The sequence below is a fragment of the Anabas testudineus genome, chromosome 21, assembly GCF_900324465.2.
Source record: "Anabas testudineus chromosome 21, fAnaTes1.2, whole genome shotgun sequence".
NCBI classification, from domain to species: Eukaryota; Metazoa; Chordata; class Actinopteri; order Anabantiformes; family Anabantidae; genus Anabas; species Anabas testudineus.
The window spans coordinates 7265585-7288342 of record NC_046629.1 but is presented as its reverse complement, the minus strand read 5'-3'; the positions used below and the strand labels follow the sequence as shown (position 1 = coordinate 7288342).

General features: G+C 41.0%; 1 protein-coding gene across 6 annotated transcripts in view; it reads left to right on the top strand.

Moving 5' to 3' along the window:
* Positions 1–22758, top strand: part of plekhm3 (pleckstrin homology domain containing, family M, member 3) — a 35586-nt gene that overhangs the window by 1778 nt on the left and 11050 nt on the right. For 2 of the 6 annotated variants that reach the window (XM_026376483.1, XM_026376484.1), the window contains exons 2-6: positions 1396–1932; positions 7949–9058; positions 15937–16082; positions 16719–16912; positions 20425–20488. In XM_026376483.1, coding sequence (XP_026232268.1) covers positions 1410–1932; positions 7949–9058; positions 15937–16082; positions 16719–16912; positions 20425–20488 — 2037 coding nt within the window. In that variant the 5' untranslated portion in view covers positions 1396–1409. Of the gene's footprint in view, positions 1–675; positions 754–945; positions 1933–7948; positions 9059–15936; positions 16083–16718; positions 16913–20424; positions 20489–22758 lie in introns of those variants that run through there. The other 4 variants (XM_026376482.1, XM_026376480.1, XM_026376481.1 and 1 more) reach the window with 4 other exon arrangements.

The window sequence follows — 22758 nt, the reverse complement described above, 5'->3', positions numbered from 1 at the left end:
TTTAATGCTTTGTAATTTAGCTAAATGACTGTGAATCATAATTTACAGACCTTCTACTGTCTGTAAATTACTTGCGCTTTCTGACAGCATTATTGTTCATATTAATGAATTCCTACAATATGCCCTAGAGAGTGTAAATTTTTATGTGTCCTGTTATCCCCGCATTGTTATGTTGTTGTCTGAATAGTGGAAAACAATATTGAAAAATTGTCTTGAGTGGTCTACAGCAAGTTATGATGGTGCGTGAATATTCTTTTGACTTACTTGCATAATAATAGTGTATATGCTGTAAGTTAATAAATCCCGAGATTGGTAAATACAAATTCAATGTATTCAAACTTAATTCTTTTTCTATCTTAAACAAATTATTATGATTAAGTTGTAAATATTCTGAATATTGCCCAGCTGACTAGAAATTGAACTGCAGTGATGTAATGACCTTTAAATAATTCATATGTGGAGAAAAGTAAAAGCTCGGAGCATAAGGAAATCAATGAGAGTGAGTGAGCACAAATGAGAATGAAAGAGAGAGGGACAGAGAGAGCGGAGAGAATTAGAATAGACAGGCGGTCAGGCAGATGGATGGGAACCCCACCCAGGCCTGCTTCCTCTCTGCTCAGTTCAGTGATGAGCAGCTGAGGAGGAAGTCAAGTATTATTTCATCAGGACATGTGAGGGAGGATGATCATTTCTATTTGCTGAGGCAGAATCTGTGAAGCAGCGGTGTCAGTGTGATGAAGAGGGTGAAGGTGGGTAGGTGGTTTGATGCTTAAAATTAAACTTGAGGGTTCAGAATCTTATTATCTGTTTTTTCTCATTCTGTAAAGGTTGTGTTTCAATTTGAGTCATTTTAGGCATCAATGAATTCTCTATTTTTACTGTCAGCTGTTCGTTTGGCATGGTTCCTCTTTACTATTTCCTCTTTCTCTCTTCCCTTTGTTCCAGTCAGTGCACAGTCAGTCTCATCTACTGACCTCACAGCCACCAGACAGACCAAAAGAGCACAAATAATGATCCTGATAGCTCATTTTGACTTCACTTCTGCCAGAATCTTTCTTCGGACTCTGAACATTTCACATCGAGCAGAAGGATTCTACTGTTTCCGTACCTCAAAGTGTGTATATCTGGACAAGTATCACAGTTTACTATCCAAATTGGCTCGATAAAGTCCCAGGCTTTTGCCAGTTGTGTAGTTCTGACTTGAAGCCACAGTAGAATTAGAAAAGGAAGACGCTGAAAGTCTGGGACTTGGCTTCGGCACTTGCGGGGTGCTGGGATCGTCCTCTGAGCTTGTCCACGACCAGCAGATGATTTGTTTACTTTGTTGGAAATGTAGATGCTGCTAAAAGGCTTTTTGTGCCCATTTTTCATCTTGTTCTGTGATTTACCTCTCAGGGGAAGACTCGGCTATGGAGGGTCTTGAGCAACTTGACATGGTGGGTGATATTAGCCCGGCCCTGGAGGCCACAGAGGACTTTATCCACTGCATGGATGGGATTCAAGGACAAGGTCCAAGCCAAGCTCAGACAGGGAACCTCCAACCTCCCAGACAGCCTAAGCAGCTGCAGGAGGTATCCAATGCTGCGCTGGGGAAGTTGAGCTCCAGTGGTGTCTGGAGCCTGCTGGCTGGAGAACAGCCAGAGGTGGGACCTTTAGGCCTCGCCTGGGCTGACAACTTCAGCGTACTGGGACTGGGGATGGGACTGAGACACGGCAAGAGATGCCGGGCACGCTCCACCAACGACCTGGCAGCCCACACGAAAGAATGCACTAACAACACCTCCAACTCCTCATCTAACTCAGCTTTCAAGAAGGGACACAACCGGTCCAGATCTGATGTCAACTATCGTCCGTCTGTGTATACAGACAACGGACTGCCTGCGGTGGACTGCAACACGCTGAAGAACATGATCCTCAACCACCAGCAGGAGGGTGAGTTCATATACATAGTGTGAGTTGGTGTGTGATTTATGAAGTTATAAATTCATGTGCCTAAGTCTCTCAGGTCTGAAATAGATATGTCGAACTTGCTTAAAATTAATTAATTAAATTCAATTAAATTCTATTTATATAGTGCCAAATCACAAAAGTAATTTCAAGGCACTTTACAGTGTTTAAGGTTTATGACCTTACAAAATGTACCTTAATACAGAATTATTTAGAAAACCCAACAACCCCATTCGAGCAGCACTAGGAAACAGGGGAGAGGAAAAACTCTTTAGAGGAAGAAACCTCAGCAGAACCAGGCTGGGTGGCTATCTGCCTTGACTGGTTGGGGTGTGTGGAAGGGGGAGAGAGTAAAAAAAAACAGCAGGCAACAAAGAACAAAAAGAAGCAGCAAAAACACTGGACAGGTCAGTAGGGCCAGTAACTGCACTGTGGAGATAAACAGCTCCAAGGCTGGCAATACCTGCAGAGGAGAACAGAGAGAGGGAGAAAGAGAAAGGCAAAGTTAATGACGTGCAAGGGTGGAATTTGAATGGATAGACAAGAGGAGAGGAGCTCAGTGTATCAGTAGAGGTATCCTACGTTGGATACCAGCATAATTTGTAGCAGCATGCTATCTGTGGTAGCAACGTGCTGTTTAACTTGACAGGCAGATGTCCAGTTGTGATCGGTTAGCCTGCTGGTGGGCGGTGATAGTGGAAGTCAGCTCACCATGGAGGGTTTTGCTCGGTGTGTGAGTGCTGATAAATAGGGTGGTGGCTGTAGGACACTTTGACCCCCTGTTGACCCGTCTCTGTGTCATTGACCCAACTGAAAGAAAAAACAGTTATTGATCAGGTTCCACCTGATGACCCTGCAAAGTAACCTTTGGCGCCAGGTGACACCGGTTTGTGAAACAGACATTTCACTAGTCAATGATGGTGTTTGGACAAAAGTGTGGGTCTGTCTCTCTAATGGAAGAGCCTTACAAGCCAGGAGGGCCAGCACCAGAAGCTTAGCCTAAGCAGATGTGAGGGTGATGTGATGCTGGCTCAAGATGCAGAGAATTTATTGAGTTTATTTGAGTTCATGTACAGCGGGGCCAGAGAATCTTCACCTATTATAGGTCCCAGCACATTTATGCCTGGTATGCCTTTGTGCTGCACAGTGACGGGTCAAAACATGTAATTGCAGATTTATATGTACAGTAAATGAAAATATCAAGCTAGCCTCTCAAAACAAGCTGTTTGCTGATTTGTTTGTTCATTTTTAAACAAACCAAATAATTTACTGATTATTAAGATAATAATCAGTACGTTAGGGTTAGATTAAAGACAAGTTGTAGTGCGTGTGATAAAATTATAGTATTACATTTACATTTAGTCATTTGGCAGATGCTTTTATCCAAAGTGACTTACAAGGATAGGCATGGTAAGCGTAAGGAGGTTTTCCCTATGGACCCCTACTGGAGGCAGCTGGGATTTGAACCCCAGTCTCACACATGGAAGGCAGTGATTTTACCACTACTACTAACCTAACATAACCACTAGTATTAGTAGTCTAATAGTAACAGCATATGTGTCAGCAGCAGATATATTAAATCAAGCCCAGATAACTGCATGTATCTGCAGAACTAAGTGAAATCATAGTATGTTATCTAAATCAAACTGTCCATGGATGTATTATAAGAACTAAATAACAGGATGAAACATGGTGCCTATTCAGTTCTATGAAAGCTACTGAGTGGTACAATAAAAATTTCAGATAATGGGTTGGTTCTAATACTATCGTGTTTTTGGGCTCTCCTACACTCGTACCTCACGGCAAATATACCACTTGCTGGAAATAACATAAACCTACAGCTCTTATCAAAAGAAATCGGGCTAGTAAATAAGTAAATAAATCAATGAACAAATTAGAATGAATTCTGATAATAAAAATCCTGCTGTTCTTGCTTTTATTGCTGCTCCTTTTGCAGTGATTCTCCATGAGGAGAATGCTTTTTAAGTCAGGTGGTCAGTGCAGACGTTGCAGTACCACTGCTGGCCACCAGGGCCACTATTTGCCTAATTGTGCATTTGTGGTGTAGAGAGCTAAAGATTTCCTGATGATGATACTGTCCTGTCCTCTGGTCCCTAACTAATTAAACCTGAAATCTTCATAATTCTAGCCAGAACAGCGACCCCTATCTGTGAGAAACATGCACAGTTCCTCGTCCTTTTATACACTGATCGGCCGTCCATTCACTGCAAAGCTTTCTCAGCCTTCGAGAGGCTTTCTGAGGACAGAAGTCGTGGACTATTTGTGCTGCAGATCAGGGCATATGCTGTACTTATGTTGAAGCATCCTCAGAGAAAGCAATAATGATAGAAGATGATGATAAGTTGAAATGACACAGCTGTGCTATGACAGTCAGTATTCAGGCAGAGAGATCAACACACACACACACACACACACACACACACACACACACACACACACACTATTTGTTTGTGTGTTTTGGCCATCTGAAGGCCTAAGGAGATCCTAAAGGATCCTGAGGCATAATAGCCTGTAATCCTGTCAGCAAATGGACTCAAATGAGGCGAGAGAAGAGGCAACCCAATTACCCAGCTCCTGACACTGGCAGGATTATTTAGTATTAGCATATGTGTGAAAAGGCATCAGGCTATTTAGTTTGGCTCGATGTGCGTTGAAAGGGGAGAAGTAGGAAAAGGATCGTAATAAGCAGAAGGCAGAGTGATTTAGCTCAGCCTCGCTATGTCTCTTCATTGACAGTGGGGGGAAAAAGTGGTGGTTTGCTTTTCCATTAGAGACAGCTGGGGTAAATGGAAATGATGATTATTATTATATACACAATATGCATGTGTATATAGAACCAAACAGTGTCTATTACAGCTCTTTTATGTCTTGTAAAATTGGTCACTGAACTACATTCATCTCTTTGTACATTGTGACTCCTTTCATTAAGGGGTCTATTTTTGGTTTCACATTTTTAGCAAGCATTCCTTGATAACCTACAGTTATGGTCGACTTGTACTGGAGTAAAGTTAGGATGACTGCCCTCCTCTGTGTCGGCACATGGCTCTGAAATATAAGATGGAACCAGTTCCTTAAATTTGTCAATAGCGAAATAGTAAATTCAGAGCAAAGGCTATTGATTATGTATGTCCTCATGTATTTTTATAAGTAGAAATAATAATTTAGTTATTAATTGGATTCTTTTAAAGAGCTTTAAAAATCAGAAACTGTGTGAGAGATAAATGTTAATAAAGCAATGATCACCCAAGTTATGAACATAGAACATAATTATCAATTTCTAAAAAGCAAAAATCTGTCAGAGTTATTTAAAAGCTTGTTGGTTCGCCAAAATAAACAGGGAAACAACCTGACAGAATGCTGTCCAGGATGAAAATCAGGAGACGACTTCACAACCATAACCTCAGAGCATTCGCCACAAGATACAGACACCTAGTTAGCTTCAAAAACAGAAAGTCCTGGCTGCAATTCATAAAAAAACATACAAGACGAAAGTGGTAGAGTTGTGGAACAAAGGTTTGTGGACAGATGAAACAAATTCCAACTTCAGTCAAAGGAAAATGGAGGAAAGTGTGGATAAAAAAGGGAGAACTTATGATACAAAGCACCAAATCATCACCCAAACCTGGTGGTTCTGTTTGGGCTTGGGCAGGTATGGCTGCAGAGGGAAGGGGCACCTTGGCATTTATTGATTGATGAATTCTCCGGCTTTTGTGGACTTTGGTATCGAGGGATCTGTGGCACTAGGTTGTCAAACAGCATGTAATATTAATGACTGGCTCCCTAATCAGTGAGTGCGGCTGCTAGTTTAGGGCTAAAGTGGAGGTTTGCGTCTTGATTGACTTGAAGGCGGCAATATGGTGAGTGAGTTTCACTGAGAGGAAAGTGTTACCTCAGGTTGAAGGCCTGTTTATTTATATTGGACTATTACTAAAGTGTGATGTCAGAACCTACCAGGTGGAGATGAAGGCTAATTGAACAGAGCAGTTTTCCTTGCCATAGTGCCTAATTCTAATCTCGAGCCTCCCAAGCGTGAAGACTGCCAATCAGCCAGACCTGATTCCTGCTAAACTTATTAGCATATTCATTTGTTCCTTTAGCAAAAGGTTTGTTAACATGCAAAGTCTGAGACCTAAAGTGACACCATGTCTACTGCGGTTTTGATAAGATTGATGAGGTATTTGACTCGCCATCGTTAACTTAACAGAAGCTGGGTGGATTTAGCTTTTTCCTTTTTGAGTGGTTCAACTCGAAACAAGATGCAATATTTGCCAATTACACTGCTTCTGGTGGGGGTTTACAATTAAATCATGCTTCTAAGAATGTTAAAGGGGGAGAGATTTATTTATTAAAATGTATAAAGCTGTATATAGCTGGCAGTTTTTGCTGGGTTGCTCTGTGTAGCAGGTTCTGCTTTCTGCTGTGGTTTTTAGAAGAGATTTATTGTGAAACCAAAACAGGAACTTATAATAATAAATGATGAAACTTTTCATTCACTAATTTAGTTTCATTGCACAACATGAAAACGCTGTATGGAGGAAGTTACCAAATATTCATTCTCAGGACATTGGCATGTGGAAAAGTTTGTTGATTTGAATAGGTCTGTATGTGTAGTATAAGGTGCAGGAAATGGCAGACAGACACATTTTAAAGCGTTTATTATGTATTTTAAATATTTCAAACTGCTGTAAATTCCTTTTCAACATTTACTATGTGGTATTTACTGTTACTTTACCTATAAGTTGGTTCCTCAGATTAGAAAATGATTTAGGCCTCAAATATTCTAAGTGGGAAAGATTTGCTGTTCGTTGGCATCTGACAGTGGGGCAGTAAAGGCAACACAGTTAATAATGAAGACTGGCCTAGTGTTGTGTCAGATCAGTGGTCATGCTTGTTATCCACCTGAGTCTGAACTTTCTTAATTATGGAGGAAAAAAAAAAAAAACATCCCATAATCACAGGAGAAACAAGAGTGAGACCCGGAGATGAAAGACATACGACAAATGAGGGAAGAACAAACCTCCTGAACAGCAGATCGTGATTATAAGGTCACAGCAGAGGGAAGGGTGTGCTTCCAGCCTCAGATTGGGAAAGTGGGACTTTTGCCTCGTAGTCTCTTTAACAATATTGTTTTTCCTACCTTGGTGACCATTTTAGAAGGATCCACATGGATGACTACATCTAACCAAAATACCAACACTCTGGTCAGAGCATCAATCGTCTGATAAGTTGCCTTGTGTAGGAAAATTAGCTAGATTATGGTTGGTGAAAACATTCCATTTACATTTAGTCATTTATCAGACACTTTTATTCAAAGCGACTTACAAGTGAGGTACAAGGCAAAGGCAGGGTTAGTGTAAAGAGGTCTTGCCTACTGGAGGTAGATCAGAGTACAGAGAGAGAATGTGAGCATTTGGACAAATGAAGAGAAAAAGATGCACTAGTGAAACAAAATTAGAAATAAATAGAAAATCATAAAATGTAACTTGGTGGGAGGTAAATCTAAGCATTCATTAAAAGAATAACCCACGGAGAATATGTCCTGGGTATTAACCACTGTCTGAAATGTCATGAAATTTCACCCATGCAGCATAATGCACTTGTATATCTGTATGATTTGAACACTGTTTTTCCACAGCACAGCTAAACACACTACATCTGTGTAGTACTCTTGTGTGGTTGCATTTTTGAAGTTTTGTTAAATAAGCATACTCAACAAATTAGTGGGTCGGTGGTGGGGAAGTGAATCATTGTGGAGTGGTTTGAGTAGTTTCTTTGGACATTTTAATGCGAGCTGAGGGGAACAAGTGAACAGGTGGTGCTAAGAAGACTAGACTGTTCCTATACCAACCACATCAACAGCTTGATACTTAATTTTACTCAAGTCTGAAAACTGATGTCTCGAATGTGGTTACCATAAACTCACACACATTACCCATCTGTCTCCTTTTCCTTTCTTTCTCCCCTCTGTATCCCTGTCCAGCTGATAAAAGCAGCAGTAGCAGCGTGGTGAAGCAGGGTGAGATGGAGCAGCGTGAGGGGCCTCGGGGCCGCTGGACACCCTGCCACGTGGAACTGACACCCTGCGAGCTCCGGCTCTACACCCTGGACAGCAGCGCCAACCGCCAGCTGGGCACCGCCTACTCTCTGTCACACTGTCAGAGCGTCATCGCACCAGCACCCTGCAGCCAGCCTGGCCAGATCACCCAACCCGCAGATCAACGTACACTGCAGGCTTTGTTCTTCAACAGCACGCGTCTCCAGCTGAGGGCGGCCAACCCATGGGAAGCCATGGAGTGGAGACGATTGATGTGGGAGAAGGTGCAGGCAGCCAGACCTATGAGGCAGGAGAACCACCAGAATAAGACTGGAGTGGAAATCCAACTGGTTGCCAAATTTGCTGCACCGATGTCGCCCTCCTCATCGACCTCTCCGTCGGGGCTAGACATGAGGCCTGATGGCGACAGTGACACCCCCACCTCTGCAGAGGCATCACTCTCTCTCCAGACAAGTTCTGGCCTCATTACCAGACCCACCACCTTGCCTCTGTTTAGCCAACGCTGCGGGGACGTCCTCAAAGCTGGTCTGCTCCACCAACTCAAGGATCAGAACAACTGGCGGCCCTTCACCTTTGTCCTGACCAGATCTGCTCTCCAGGCCTTCCCAACTGAAGGCCATGGGTCAGTCTCCCAGCCTGTTCTCCACTATTCCTTGGCCTCCTGCTTGGCTGTGCAACACAATCAGGAACCAGAGAACGGAGAGGCATGGATGGATAGAGGAGAATGTTTCCAAGTGACTTTCCTGAAAGAGGTGCTTCGACTTCGCGCAGACAATCAGCTTAAGGTCCAGGAATGGGTGGAGGCCCTGCGGGAGGCCGTGGGAGCACAGAGACCGCCACAAGAAGAAGGAGGGGCATTGGGAGAAGGAGCTCCAGGCCTCCAGGGAGTGCTGCTGAGATCAAAACCCTCCCGGGAGAGGAGACAGCGGGAAGCCCAGAGAGCCAAACGTCAATCAGTCACCACAAGTTTCCTCAGTATTCTCACCTGTTTGGCTGTGGAGAAGGGGCTCACTGCTCAGAGCTTCAGATGTGCAGGTGAGTAATGCACACACCCAAATGAAAACAATGACATAATGCTGTTAGCTCACTGGATTGGTTTGAAGTGAGTGAGTTTCAGTTCATCGTACCTTCACTTTCTGTTCTTGCTTTTCTGTTTTCATTCGTGTTCTGATTCATGGTTCGCTTTAATACTTGGCACAATTCACCTGTTAAATGTGCTTAGAACAATTATATAAATACTTTATATATCAAAATTGCAGAATTGCCCCTGGTGTACTAGCATGACATTTTTGTAGGAACACATGCTTAAAACAAAGGCATAATACAAATTAAAAACATCATAAACCTGGGGTATAGAGTGGACAACAGTGCTGAACTGTTTGGGATGAGCTCCGGCAAAAACGAGCACGGTCAAGGGCCTTGGTGTAAACAATAATATACATATAATATGTTTTTAAGACATGGGCCAAACAAAGATGTTGATATCTGGAAACACATTTTAAGATGGTGCCTCAATCTTTCTAACTTTCAAAGGACAAAATGAGACACCATCTTGAACATGATTTCCTAAACTATGTGCTAAACAAGCTTTAGGGTCACATACAGACATGAGCGATCTTAGTCATCAAACTCAACAAGAAAGCAATTGAGAGTTTCCCGAAATTAAAATGAGGCTTCAAGTGAAGGCAAAGTGTGTTTTGTTTTTTAAGGCCTCACAAATGTGTGATGTGCAGTCATTTGTTTCCCAAAATGTGAAAGCAAACAAAATGGTTTCAAATTATATAATTATTTAAATAATGCATAAAACCTGTATAACCAGACATATGAAGGATGCTGTCTGAACGATTCTCTGTTTTTCCATGAGTCAGTTTGGGTATTTTCCAGGATTCAGTCTTTTCCCTTTTTCATATCCAGGACCATTACAGCCTCTTTCCTCATTTATTATTATTCCTGTTAGTCCCCATACCAGGCCCTTGGACAACCCCATAAATGGCAGGCGGTGCTTTTACTCTCCCTGGGTGTGAAGCGTGGGCTTCCTCTCTCTCTTAGGAGGGCTTTGAATAATCACCGCTCACCTCCCTTTTTTATTTGTAACAACTGGCTTATTAATGCAGGGCTGTTTGAAAGGCCAGCTGAAACAGAAACAAGAACAGAGGCCGTCTGGGGGCAACTGATGATAATTGGTAGGCTTAAAGCGCTGGAGAAGAGGAAAAATGGATGAATGAATGAATAAGAGCGAATGAAAGCGGCCTGGGGGATGCTACAGTGGTCAGGCCTGATCGTAGTTGTTTGATTGAAGGGTTTCTCTGCAGAGCTGGATGTGAGGGACAGCTGGATACGTCGATTTTCTATACAGAGCACACCTCTACTCACTCAATCTGTTCATGTCTCCGCTTTTCATTCTAACTCACAGCCTTTGCTTCTTTTTGTCTGCCCCCCTCCCGTCTTATTTTTTTCACTGTATCCCTTCTCAGTCTCCTGCAGAGTTACTTAGCATCTCTTGAAAAAGTCGTTAACGCCACATATATATGTCTTTAATTCGAATTATAAATCCACTTTTTTTCCAATTAGTCCTGAAACCACACAGACATCTATTTACTCTTTGTCTTCATTTCATCTTGGTAGCATCAGCTTTTATTAAGACGATTATTGGACTTAAACATTCTGTGCAAAACAGATGGCCATGGTCATGGCCTCTAGTACACAGTATTGATAAAGTATTTTTACCTACAATCTACAGTTCAATCCAAAGAACCTGGAAATGGCCAATTTATCAATGTTGGCTGAACATGAAGACATTTTGGCTTAAGATCAATAAATAAATATGAGGCGAAAGTTCAGAATTTCTCCTTTGACTTCCTGGTATAATTTTTTTTTGTGTCATCATATTGGCAATAAATCCCTCTAAGACTATTTTATCCCGTGCTGGTTTTCTGTTTTCACCTGGATGGGTCTATGAGGCCACTAATCGAAATATTTTCCATATGGTGGAGACCACAGAGCCTAATATTCAGTATGCTACCACTTTAACCAGCCAATCATAGACTGATTTAGTTTATTTTACATCAAAATGTAAAATGTATTCAACTAATTACACATGGTAATTTTATTCATTTTGCAAGAAATAGATTGTGTTTGTTCTGACACCTTCAGTGTGTCCACACAACCACACACAGACACACACATTGTGCAGAATGTGTCTTCGGGTCTGGTGACCCCTGTCGCTGCACTGGTGCACATTCTCAGGCCCCCGACAGACCATGTGAATCTTTGGGAAAGGGGGTTTTGGGTGAAGTGCGAATCAGTAGAAACTGAGGATGTAGGAGGTGGGCTCACATCAAAAGAAACAGTTTCTCTCTCTCTCTCTCTCTCTCTCTCTCTCCAGCTAACACGGAGACACACACACATTCCTCTATAGCTGTGAGAACACTGTGTTGCATTGCCTATTCCCAAGTCTAATGTAAATCAAACCCTAACCCTAAAACCAAGTCTCAACCCTCAAGCAGTGCTATGACATTGTCACAACCAGTTAAATGTCTTCACAATGTTTAGTATCTAAATACAGTTTGTCTACACAGCAACAAAAAGGCAAGCGCACACACACATGCACACTCCTCTATAACTACCTTACTTATATAGTACTCTCCATTTGTGCACATTTTCATTTGAGTGTTTGGTCGTTGTGAATGAGAGACATCAAAGCTCAAGCTTTCCTCGTCTTTTCAGGTTTAATTCACACACATGTACATAGCACACACACACCGGCGTCCTCTCAGAGGTGTGCTGGTTTGAACCAGCGGCGGACAGATGAAAGCGTGAACCTCTTTTTGCCCTGATGTCATTTCTCTCTCTTTCTGTTTCCCTATGTGTCTCTCTCGCTCTCCCTCTCTCTCTCCCCACAGTACGCTCACCCTGGGCAGGTCAAAGTGACCCTCTCTCACTACAGAGAGCTGCAGTACAATCGGTGTGGACCTTTGAGCTACGTTTGAATTCCCATTCATCTTTCCCTGTGTCCCTCTTTCTCTTCATCCCTGAAAGACCCACAAAAGATCAGAGATGGCAGATAGAGAAAGCAGTTGTTACTCTGTGCTGATAATGGAGGAAGTAGTTAGCAGCAGAAAATATTAATAGTTGCTGTAAGTAATTAAGATGCAGAAGGAGGATTGTAGTTGTGTGGAAAATGGAAAAATACAGTGGTCGTACATTAAATAAAATGTAATAATGTGACATATTACTGCTACAGTTGACTCCAAAGAAACTGATGGCATGGCCATTAAAGACGTTTTGTGATCCAAAGATAAATGTAAGACAAACATTTATAATTTAATTTCTTATTCCCTTGTATTTATTTACATCTAGATATGTTGCATTAAACAACATAAACATAGCAGCTTTGAGTTAGATGACCCACACAGTCAAAAGTACATGTTTATGTGCAGAAGTTGTGCCATCATCAGCTGTTGTTTTTGTCAGCTGACTTACCTTGTATTCTATGTTGCCCAGTGGTTTCTTTCTTTTTCAGGATGTTCTAATTTTTTGTGTTCACGATGCATAAAGATTGTGCAATGCTTCTGATTCTCAGTATTTAAAATGGCTTGTTTTTCCTCCCATAGACAACTCTCTTCTCTTCACATTGATTTAACTTTAACAATAAAACCCAAGGCTAAAATTAAGAGGAGTAGTAGTTCAGAGCTTCTCTAACATGTTACACGAGTAACAAGAAACACCTGTCATGTCAAACACAAATAAACTGGACTTTCCATTTGAATATTTTAAGATGGGACTGTATAGGGCTGTATTAGACTGATCGAATTCTTATTAGATTAGATTGGTTTCTTATAGTATGTGCTGTACTATTGTTTGACGGAGCATATGATGCAGTGTTAGTTGTCCGTAGAAGCAAAACAAAGGCGAATGCATTTGTTTTTCTATTTATACAACACGCACATCACAATCTGTCCTTGGTGGTTCAGTCCACTTGGAGTGAGGAGTCCTGCACTCTGTTTTTGAGGTTGTTTTGCTGCTTGTTGAGGTTTTGGTGAGGTTCAAGTCAGCATTGCATTCGTGTGCTTGTTGTTATTTTATCCTTTCCGTTTTTCCTGCAGTACCACATTATCTTTTGAAGCTTTACGGTTTGTTTAACTGTGCAGGACACGTTAGCGATGACCTCAGTTGAGGTACAAATGCATACACACAGTGTGTGTGGATGTGTCCTCTTTGTGTTGTCATTATATACATTTTGAGCTAAAAGTTAAAGGTTGTTATTTAGTTTGCACATGATGTCAGGCTACATATATGTATGGCTTTGTTCCTCTGGTCCCAGTAGCAGCAGAGACCAGATTTGAGGTCACAGTTGGCCAGGAAGCTGGCCTGGTGGTCAGCTGTTTCCTCGAAGTGACACAGTGTTTCTCTGACTGTTGACCATCTCCTTTGCCTGCTGGCTCCCAACCAGTGGACTGTGGTTTGTTGAAAGGGCATCCACCCCAACAACAGCATGAGCTCACTGCTGTAATTAGCCTACCTTCTTCTGAGTCACACATATGTATGCGATCATGGGTATTTCGAGAAGATAAGACTTTTTTTTTTTTTTTTTTTACAAACGATACCTTCAATTAGAGGAAAATCAATATACATTATTTACATTTTGGAAAGTAAAAATGGATGCTGATAAATCTAGATTACTGCCATGTTCGACTCACAGCTCCTCTGTAAAGGTTTTAGTGAAAATCACAGAAAGCATTACAACTGCAACAGCCAGACCACATCTGGACGTGGACACGTTATGATCAGATGTCTCACCCATGTAAATACAGTCTGTGCAAGTTTATCTACATTTTTAGGAACATAGTTTAACTTACTTTTTCTGTATGTATTACACTTGGGTTACTGTAGTTCAGAATAGTACACAGGCTGCATCTGTCAAAACAGAAACTCTCCAAGATGTTTCTGTCAGTAAACCCAACTTATACCTGATGTAGAGAAATAACTTATTATATTTTGAGATCTTGCACAAACATCTTGCACAAGCATCCACTTGCACTCATGAATAAACTTATTTAGAGTACAAGTCTGGACAAACACACATGTAAACTGTAACTTCTTTGCAGTAATACAAGATCACAACTGCAACATCAGTTATTTCCTGTACGGCTGACTGGCCTTTTTTCTTTTGGTCATATAGAGCAGGAACCCAGCTCTCAGTGCTGATTAGACCATTGTCTGTCTTTTCCAGACAGCTGATTCTTGTCTGTGATGGAAAAGTAGCTGGACGAACTTCTCTTTATTGTCTGCCTCCATCTGTTCCTGTTTGATCTTGCACTCTTCTCTTTCATTTAATTCTCTCCTCCTATCTCTTGATAGCCACTCACTCACTCTGTATTTTTTTTCTATTTTACCTTTTTCAATCTGTATTGTTTTTGTTTTGACCACCTCTGCACAAACAGGCTGACACACGTCCCTCTTCCTTTGTCGTTCTTCTTCTCTCTTTTTTCGGTAGCTGTCTGTGTCTCTGTTTTCCAAAACCCAGATACCGATCTCCCATTTCTTTTCTTCTCACCTCTCTTCACTTGCTGTTTTCCTCCAGGCCCTATGTCCTCTCAGATTGTGTGGATAAGGGACACCTGTCACAGTGCTGTGGCGCTCACTGTGTGCGTGTGATCATAGACCAGGTCCAGGTGTTTGGGTGAAGAAGAGACTTTAAAGAGTCTAGAAGACAAAGCAGACAGCAGGGCAGCTATCAGCCTGAATAGAGCCGAGGATCTGTTTGTACTTTGAGTCCACATGACTCGTTCTTATTGAAGTCCTCCCGTTGTGACTACTGGAAGAACCAAGACTCTGTTATCAAAGGGTTTACTTCAGATCACTTTGGCAGGTAGATTCTGGTAGACTGTTAATATAAGAAGAAGCATTAAATATGGAGTTTAAGTGAAATATAACACAATCCAAATTACTAGTATGTGTGATTTCAGGAGTTTGTGGGTGAGAGTGAGAGTGCTGTTTAAAGTTAATAAAGTTAGTTTTCTCTAAGTCTGGGGTCATGGTTATTTGCTGGTTCTCTTTGGGTTGAGAGAGTCTTGTTGAAAACAAGTTGAAATGAGAGAGTTTAAGTATCTTGGAGTCTTGTTCAAAAGTAAGGGGAAAATGGATAGAGGTGGATCACAGGTGGATTGGTGTAGCGTCAGTACTAAAGCAGACATCATACCAGAGCATTGTGGACCAGAGGGTCCTGACCCTCATCAGTGGTCTGAGGGTTTGCAACCGAAAGAATGAGATCACAAATAGCAGCACATACGAGCTCCTGTTGAAGGATGTCCAGGCTGCGGTTCATGCAGTGCCCTTTTTCACTTAATTGTTTTTCTATCTCAACCTTAAATTAACAGAAGAAACACATCTATTTAAGAATTTCTGTCCACTTAATGAAATCTGTTGTTGCTGTCTTTTTTTGTCCATGAGTCATGATACAACATATTACCTTCTTTGGATCAGAGTTCCTTTTAAACGTTTATATTCATTTTATTGTTGTTTATTGTCAGGTTTACTCGGCTGGATTATTGTGGAATTTAGTGAGGGGCAATAAACTGACACACATTAACACCAAGTTATTTACTTGACAGCCTTCATGTTCTCCTAATGTTGACCCTTCCTGCCCCCTTCATCAGTTGACTTGTACAACACTTGAGGGCTAATTAGCCAGTTGGGATACATAAATGGACATTTAAAAAGTTTTACAATTTACTGTCTTTCTTGAAGCCATCACTTGAGGGTGTCTGTTTGAATCCCATTTTTAAAACTTAAGAGTAGTTATGGTACTCCATGATTGTAGAGAAGTTCAGAGACCCAAGAGTATAATGTAGTACCTTAAATGTATTATTAAGATGGAAGCACACACACTTATACAATGACTTTCTCCTCAGGTTGTCAGCGTCCAGTTGGTCTGTCCAGGGGAAAAGCAAAAGTTTGTTACTACAGTGGCTGGTACTACTGCCAGAGCTGCCATCAGGACAACTCCTTCCTCATCCCAGCACGGCTGCTGCACAACTGGGACACCAGCAAGCACAAGGTGGGTAAGCAGTACTACCTGCTTTCTACATAACAGCTGGAACATCAGCAAATTATCAATACACAAAGGTCAAATCACAAATGAAAACACTATTCATTCAGGTCTGTATTTAAGTCTATGAGGGCTGCAGCCAAAAGCCTGTTTTTGTGTTTACAGCAATGCAATTAATTACTGCAACGTGAGGTCTGCTGTTTATCACACTGAAACCTAAAGGAACTGCCACTGTAATAAAATCTCAGCTGTAAAAGCTTGACTCTCAGGAATATAAAGTTGTGCAGTGTTATAACATCTGATAAAGCCTTATAATCACTGATCTATAACTCGAGGTGGCCTTTCTGGAGCATCACCACTCTCACTGCTGCTAAAATCAAAAGCAGTTTTCCTTTTAGGGAAATTTGTCTCATGTTTATCCAGTAAATAAGAAGCTACAGCTAGAAGATTTTAGTTTAGCATAAAGACTAAAAACAGCTGGCTCGCCTGTGTCCAAATGATGAAGAAAAACACCCTCAGAAGCGCTCTAACACTTTTTTCTTTAATTCAAACTGAAATTTTAAAACCTTTGTAAGGTATTAACCCTCATGTATGAGTTGTTTCTGGTGCATGGATCTTGATGTAGATTCTGTTGTTATCCCCCAGGTGTCTAAACAGGCCAAGGAGTTCCTGGAGTTTGTGTATGAGGAACCTCTGCTGGACATCCAGCAGCTCAACCCTTGTCTGTATGAACACTGTGAGCCTCTCAGTACTGTGCTACGTCTCCGTCAGCAGCTCCAGTCCCTGCGGGCCTACCTGTTCAACTGCAGAGCTACTGTGGCTGAGGACCTCCGACGAAGGTGGGTTGGGGGTTGCTGTCAACTGTAGTGGGGTTGTTGCAACATGCTAATGTTTTTTTTTTTCTCTTGTTGTGAACTTTTAAATAATCCAATGTGATCTTGCACAAACTATGATCATAAATCGCATTAACTTAAAAGTTGTGAGAAGAAAACTGCAATTTGAAGGCACTACACAGATATTTATACATTCTGTGTGTGGGGGGGGGGGAGTGATGGTATTCACCTGCACAGATGTTTGGTGCCAGAACAAAGGCGGGTGAATATGCAGGTTCTACAACAGTACAGGTGCAATGTGGTAAGGCAGGGGACGTGCAAAACTTAACAAAATAAAAGCATGAAAATCATGACATAGGAGTGAGTTGTTACATAATACAGTACAAATGTAAATTAATTTACTATTTGAAATGGACTCTACCAGTAGGGAGATATCAGCATTGATATTTTCAGTTTTTACTGTTTCTACTGTTTTGAGTTTAATTTTTAATGACACATTTAGTTTCTGTGCATCGGTTTTTCCTGTTTTACACAAACATCCTGTGCTATCAGTCACGCTGACTGATGCACTTACATTTTTTTTATCTTCTCGTGTAATCTGTGCATATTTGTTTAGGTGTGTCAGAGTGCATGTGTATGTATGTTGCCATAAATTTAATCTGCATGCATTCCTGCGTGTGTGTGTATATATATATATATATATATATACCACATGTACATAAAAGATGTCTGTCTGTGTGTATATGTCCATGTGTGTAATGGTCGAAGAAGGATGAGTGTTTATCTGAGTGGGGTCCCACACTGAAAGCCTTGTCTGTTAGCTGATGGATGCTGCTTGCCCTGCTCCAGGTCACTAATACATTCGGATCTGACAGTTCCTAAAGAAAAATCATCCACCTCATAAGACAGGCTGGAAACAAATTCATATTCCTTCGTGATAATACATCATATTTTATACATATTCATACAGTAACAATGTTAAATGTAAATAATTAATTTTTTTTTTAGAGATGAATTCTTTGGTGGAAAGAAAAGTCTCCACTGTGAAGTCTATAATTAGTTTATTGTTAAACACAACAATAGTAAGAAAAGAAAATGTAAAATCTCACTGCTTGGACATATTTTACTTTCTCTAATCTGTGGTTTTACGTTTTAAAAAGCATGCAAAATTAAACACAGACTGTAAGTTAATATCAGCATGTAAAATCTGATTGTTTTCAGTGTTAATGAAGGCTTTAAATATGCCACTTTTAACATGTTTATCTCAGGCTTGCTGTAAACCAAAACTAATGGTATTTTTTTATCAGCAGTTAAAAAAAAAAATTCAAAGCAGAGCAGAGCAGCATCATGGCGTTCTGTGTTTACATCTGTCCCATTAGCTAGTGCCGGCTAGTGCCTCGCCACTTCCAAACACTGCAGGATTGATGAGGGCTGTGGCGCTAAAACCTTCCTCTAGGCATCAGTCTACTTCAGGGGGACTCTGAAGAGAGGTGTCTGTTGCATACAGGCAAAAGGCCACGGACACACAGTCGCACACGCAACCACGTGAGGCAGTGAAGGCTGTAAGTGAGAGAGAGAGCTGGACGTTTGCCTCAGTGCAGCAGTTTTAAATACTTTCAATCTGTGATGGTATGTTGCACAGGAGTCTTCAACAGGGTGTGCAGAGTAAAAGCTGTTCTGTCATTTTATTGTCAAATTCCAGTGAAGGTGCGACTTGATCTCTGACCTCTACTCGGTCATTTTGCTCTAGTGTTGTTGATTCTCTGGTTTCAGTAGGTTGATGTTACGTGATTGTTAGTGTTTGCTAATAGCTGCTAAGCTAATAGTAGAAGGTTGTTAAATAATATTCAGTTCTTAAGTTTAAAAAGTTATATTTGTTTTCTTTAATACAACAATCTTTTATTTTATTTTTTTGTATTCAGAGACATTGTTCTTGGTTTTCCTTGTCTTGAAGCAGCTGTGTATTATTTATATAACATCCTAATATACCTTCTTTATGCAATAACTGTATATTTCTCTGTATGAAAGATTCCTTGGTTTAGTCATACGTATATTTATACATGCAAAATATCAAAAAACATAACTACAGGTAGCTATGACATTTGTATATGGCTGTTAGATTTAGTAACTGTATGTTATAGTGTATAACATGGTTTTTGTGGTGTTCTTGTGGATCTGCAGTGTGTCTGAGCAGTTTTGAGGCTGCTCTAGATAGTTGTTGTAGTTGTACGAGGTCATTTTTAGTGATAGTTGTAGTGGTGGAGTGGAGTTGGAGGAGTTGCACATGTGCAGTAGTACATTTGTAGTTTGTGTCTCTCAAAGCTACATGGTTCAAAAACCTGATTCTTAACTGCCTCGTGACAAATCACAAAATCATTAACAACTCAAATTCACAGCTCCTCCGACGCTGTGTCAACTCAAAGGGATCATTATAAGCTTGACAAAGATGAGTTAGTTGCAGAGATTTTGTTAAGGTAATGTTAACTTCCTACATTTGTTCATTCACACAGCCCACACTTACTAGGTCAAACCCTCCTTCAGTACACGGTGATAATCATATAGTGATAACAGGATTTTAGTGAAAGGTGTGTCTGCTGGACTTGAAAGAGCACAGAGGATAGTGAAATAAAATGTGGAATTAAATATAATCACATCTTATACAAATATTCAGTTGGTTGTTGGCCTGTGTGTGCTTTTGCATGCATGCATGTGTGTGTTCCATGTGTAATCTAATCCCAAAATGTGTTAGTTCTCAAGTACTTTTATCAAGATCAACACTTTCAGGGTGTGTTCATCTGGGCAGTGACTGCACAATCACAGAGGCTGAGTGTGTGTGTGTTTGATTATTGAACCTGTGTGAATGCTGATGGTAACCATTGGTAACTTGCCAAACAGAGTCTTTATCAGCGGGTCCTATCACTGTGAGGTGTCTGGATCACACACACATGCACACATGCATGGATGCACACACACACACCATTGTTTTGCTGCCACTCATCACAGCTTAGACTGGATTTAATGTGGTGCCACCCATCTTAGTGGTCTGAGCAGAGGTCTCCCACATGTTTGTCTTTTTCTAGTTCTGAGGACAGTCACTGATGTAGTGCACTCCCCACGTGCACACACACACACACACACACACACACACACACACACACACACACACACACAAACACACAAACACAGAGAAGTGGATAAGAATTTTTTGCAAGAGTGAGGCTGTTGTTTAAAAATGGACCTGCTCACAGGAAATTCAACTTGCATTTAGTTTGTGTTTACAGTTTGTGTTTCAGATACCATTTGCACTTCACGTGTCTTAGAAACTGAGCTATTTAAAAAAGGTTAAGTGTAAATAGTTCAGTTACTCTGACTTTCACTATTGTGTCTCATTAAAGCATTGTGTGCATTGTATGACTGAAGCATCGCAGCTACTAAATTTTAAATAGCATTATGTGCTACATCTTCTTCACAGAGAAAGGTGCATCTTAACTTTTCTTTTCTTGTCTGACTTTTCACAGGATCTTTCCCAGAGAATACCTGCTACAGCACATTCACCTATACTCCATGGCTGACCTGCAGCAGGTACACATATACTCTCTTACAGTTACATTGATGACATTCATTTGTCTGACATGAATTACAACTAGTCTGGCTAAACTTTAGATGGTTTATCTTATCTAAAGACATTTAAATATCTTATTTTAAGTTAACTCAATCACATTAAATCCACTACAGGACCTGTTTTTTGCTTATTTGGAAAGTTTCCATGTCATAACAGCAGCAATAATGGTTTAAAACACGGTTAGCTCTTAAGTGCCCTGTTGCAGAAAACAATGGTCCCAGTGGAACGAGGTCAGATGTTGTGTTGTGTTACCTCATCTGTTACTTACAGTATATCTAATAACAAGTCACCTTTTGTCCATTTTAATGCCTCAAACTGGGCACAAACCTCCACTTGGATTCAAGCATGAACTGATTAGATTTTGACCGAAGGTCAAGGTCACTGTGAAATTGTGTGTGTCCCATTCTTGTGGATGCATTATCTCAGCAATGCCCGGAGGGGATCTGGGCATAAAGGCGAAAAGCTCTGATGTGTTAATACTGTGTAAGGACTAGATAAAGATTTAAAACAGAAATTATACATTTAATCTTTTTAAAATTAGGCTGGGTGTAGGCCTGCATCCTATTTCACATAATGATAGTTATTGTAGGTGTTTTTTTATACATATACACGATTTCTTATCCACGACAAGTGTCTTAATCTAATTGAATTTAAATGTTATTTAATAGCACTGTAACTTAATCACATTCATTCCTCTAGAGTCAAACGTTAACAATTACTGCTACTGTGTTTGCTAGTTATCGGCTTCAAATGAAAGTATTAGTGAACATAAAATAGGGAATCGCATCCTGGTCTTTCAGGGGTTCAGTATCTAGTCATCAAGCGGAGTTGGGGGGGGAAGGTCAAACGACCACGACCACAAACGACTGAAAAGTTCTTTTGTTTGTCATTATGTTCATTATGTTGTACCCTGCCCCATTTTTTTCCTTTCATCCCTCTCTGACTCAGTGCTCGGCCACAGACTCTCACGGTGAAAGAGATTGGACCCCCTCCTCGCCCTCGCCCTCCACCTCCACCGCCTCCTCCACTCCCACACTCTGTCTCTCTGCTTCACTAATTGGTCACATTCAGAATCAACAGGCAGAAAAACAAAGCGTGACATCCCTCCATTCTTCCCAACATCCCCTTGGCCTCACACACGCTCAGTAACGGAGCATGTGTGTGTTCTTCACTCTCTCTTTCCCTGCTAAACAAGTTTTAACTCATAAACCCCAAACCGGTGATTTACTACTAATTCTAACAATGGGTGTCTTTGGTAGAGTCTGTAGAGCTTCTTCTTCTCTCTTCCTCACCCTCTAACCTCCCCTCTCTCCCCTCTCTTGGAGATTCTCAAGCACTCTGCCTCTTAATTGGTTTTCCATATTAACAAGCTTGTTTCTTTTGATTCACCTCCTGCATAAAATGACGCTCTTAATCAATGTGGCTTTTTTTGTTCGAGCTTAGAGGTCAGTGAAGGCTAAACTCCCCTGGCTAAGCCCCTGGACCACACTAGTCTATTCACCTCCTGACAAATAGCCTCCACCCATATCCCCTATTAGGAACCAGTTCATTTTGGAGAAACCATATGTGTTTGTCTAAGGACACTCTGCCCTTTTCCTCTGCGGGGTTTTGTTTCTAGAACTAAAGTAGTAGGAAAGTAGGCATGTAAATGTGTGTGTGTGTGTGTGTGTGTGTGTGTGTGTGTGTAGCAGACTTCCCACAGTGACACCCTGGCATTCCCTCGATGCCAGGCATGCCTCTCCACTCACACTTGTCCAGACGCACAGAGGCCACTTAAGTAAATGTTAAATGCTCTCAGAACAATTTCTAGTTTCTGCTCATGGCTCCTTGAGTTCAAGTTTACAACTCTGGTTAGTAAAGGTCAAACTGGACACAACTAGAAACTGGGAAAGAAGACGTATAGATTCCAAACTGAAGGTTTAGGGATTAAAGGAATAGTAGCCTAATACAGTGTTGAGATAATGTTGATTGACTCTGTAACACGAGCACAAGGCTTGAAAGATACAACTCGATTTACTTTAGTGAGACTGTTCAAGCGTCATTTGATCCGTGGTGAAACTTGAAATGACACATATAAGTGTCATTATAGTGACCCAGACGTACTGTCACACGTAGACAAATTCATGATTAGAAAATGAACTTAGCACAGCTGAAAATGAGTTTTAATTGAAACGTCCATCTTGGCCCAAACGTTTGAATGGAAATTTCTATTAATGCAGGTATTTTATCA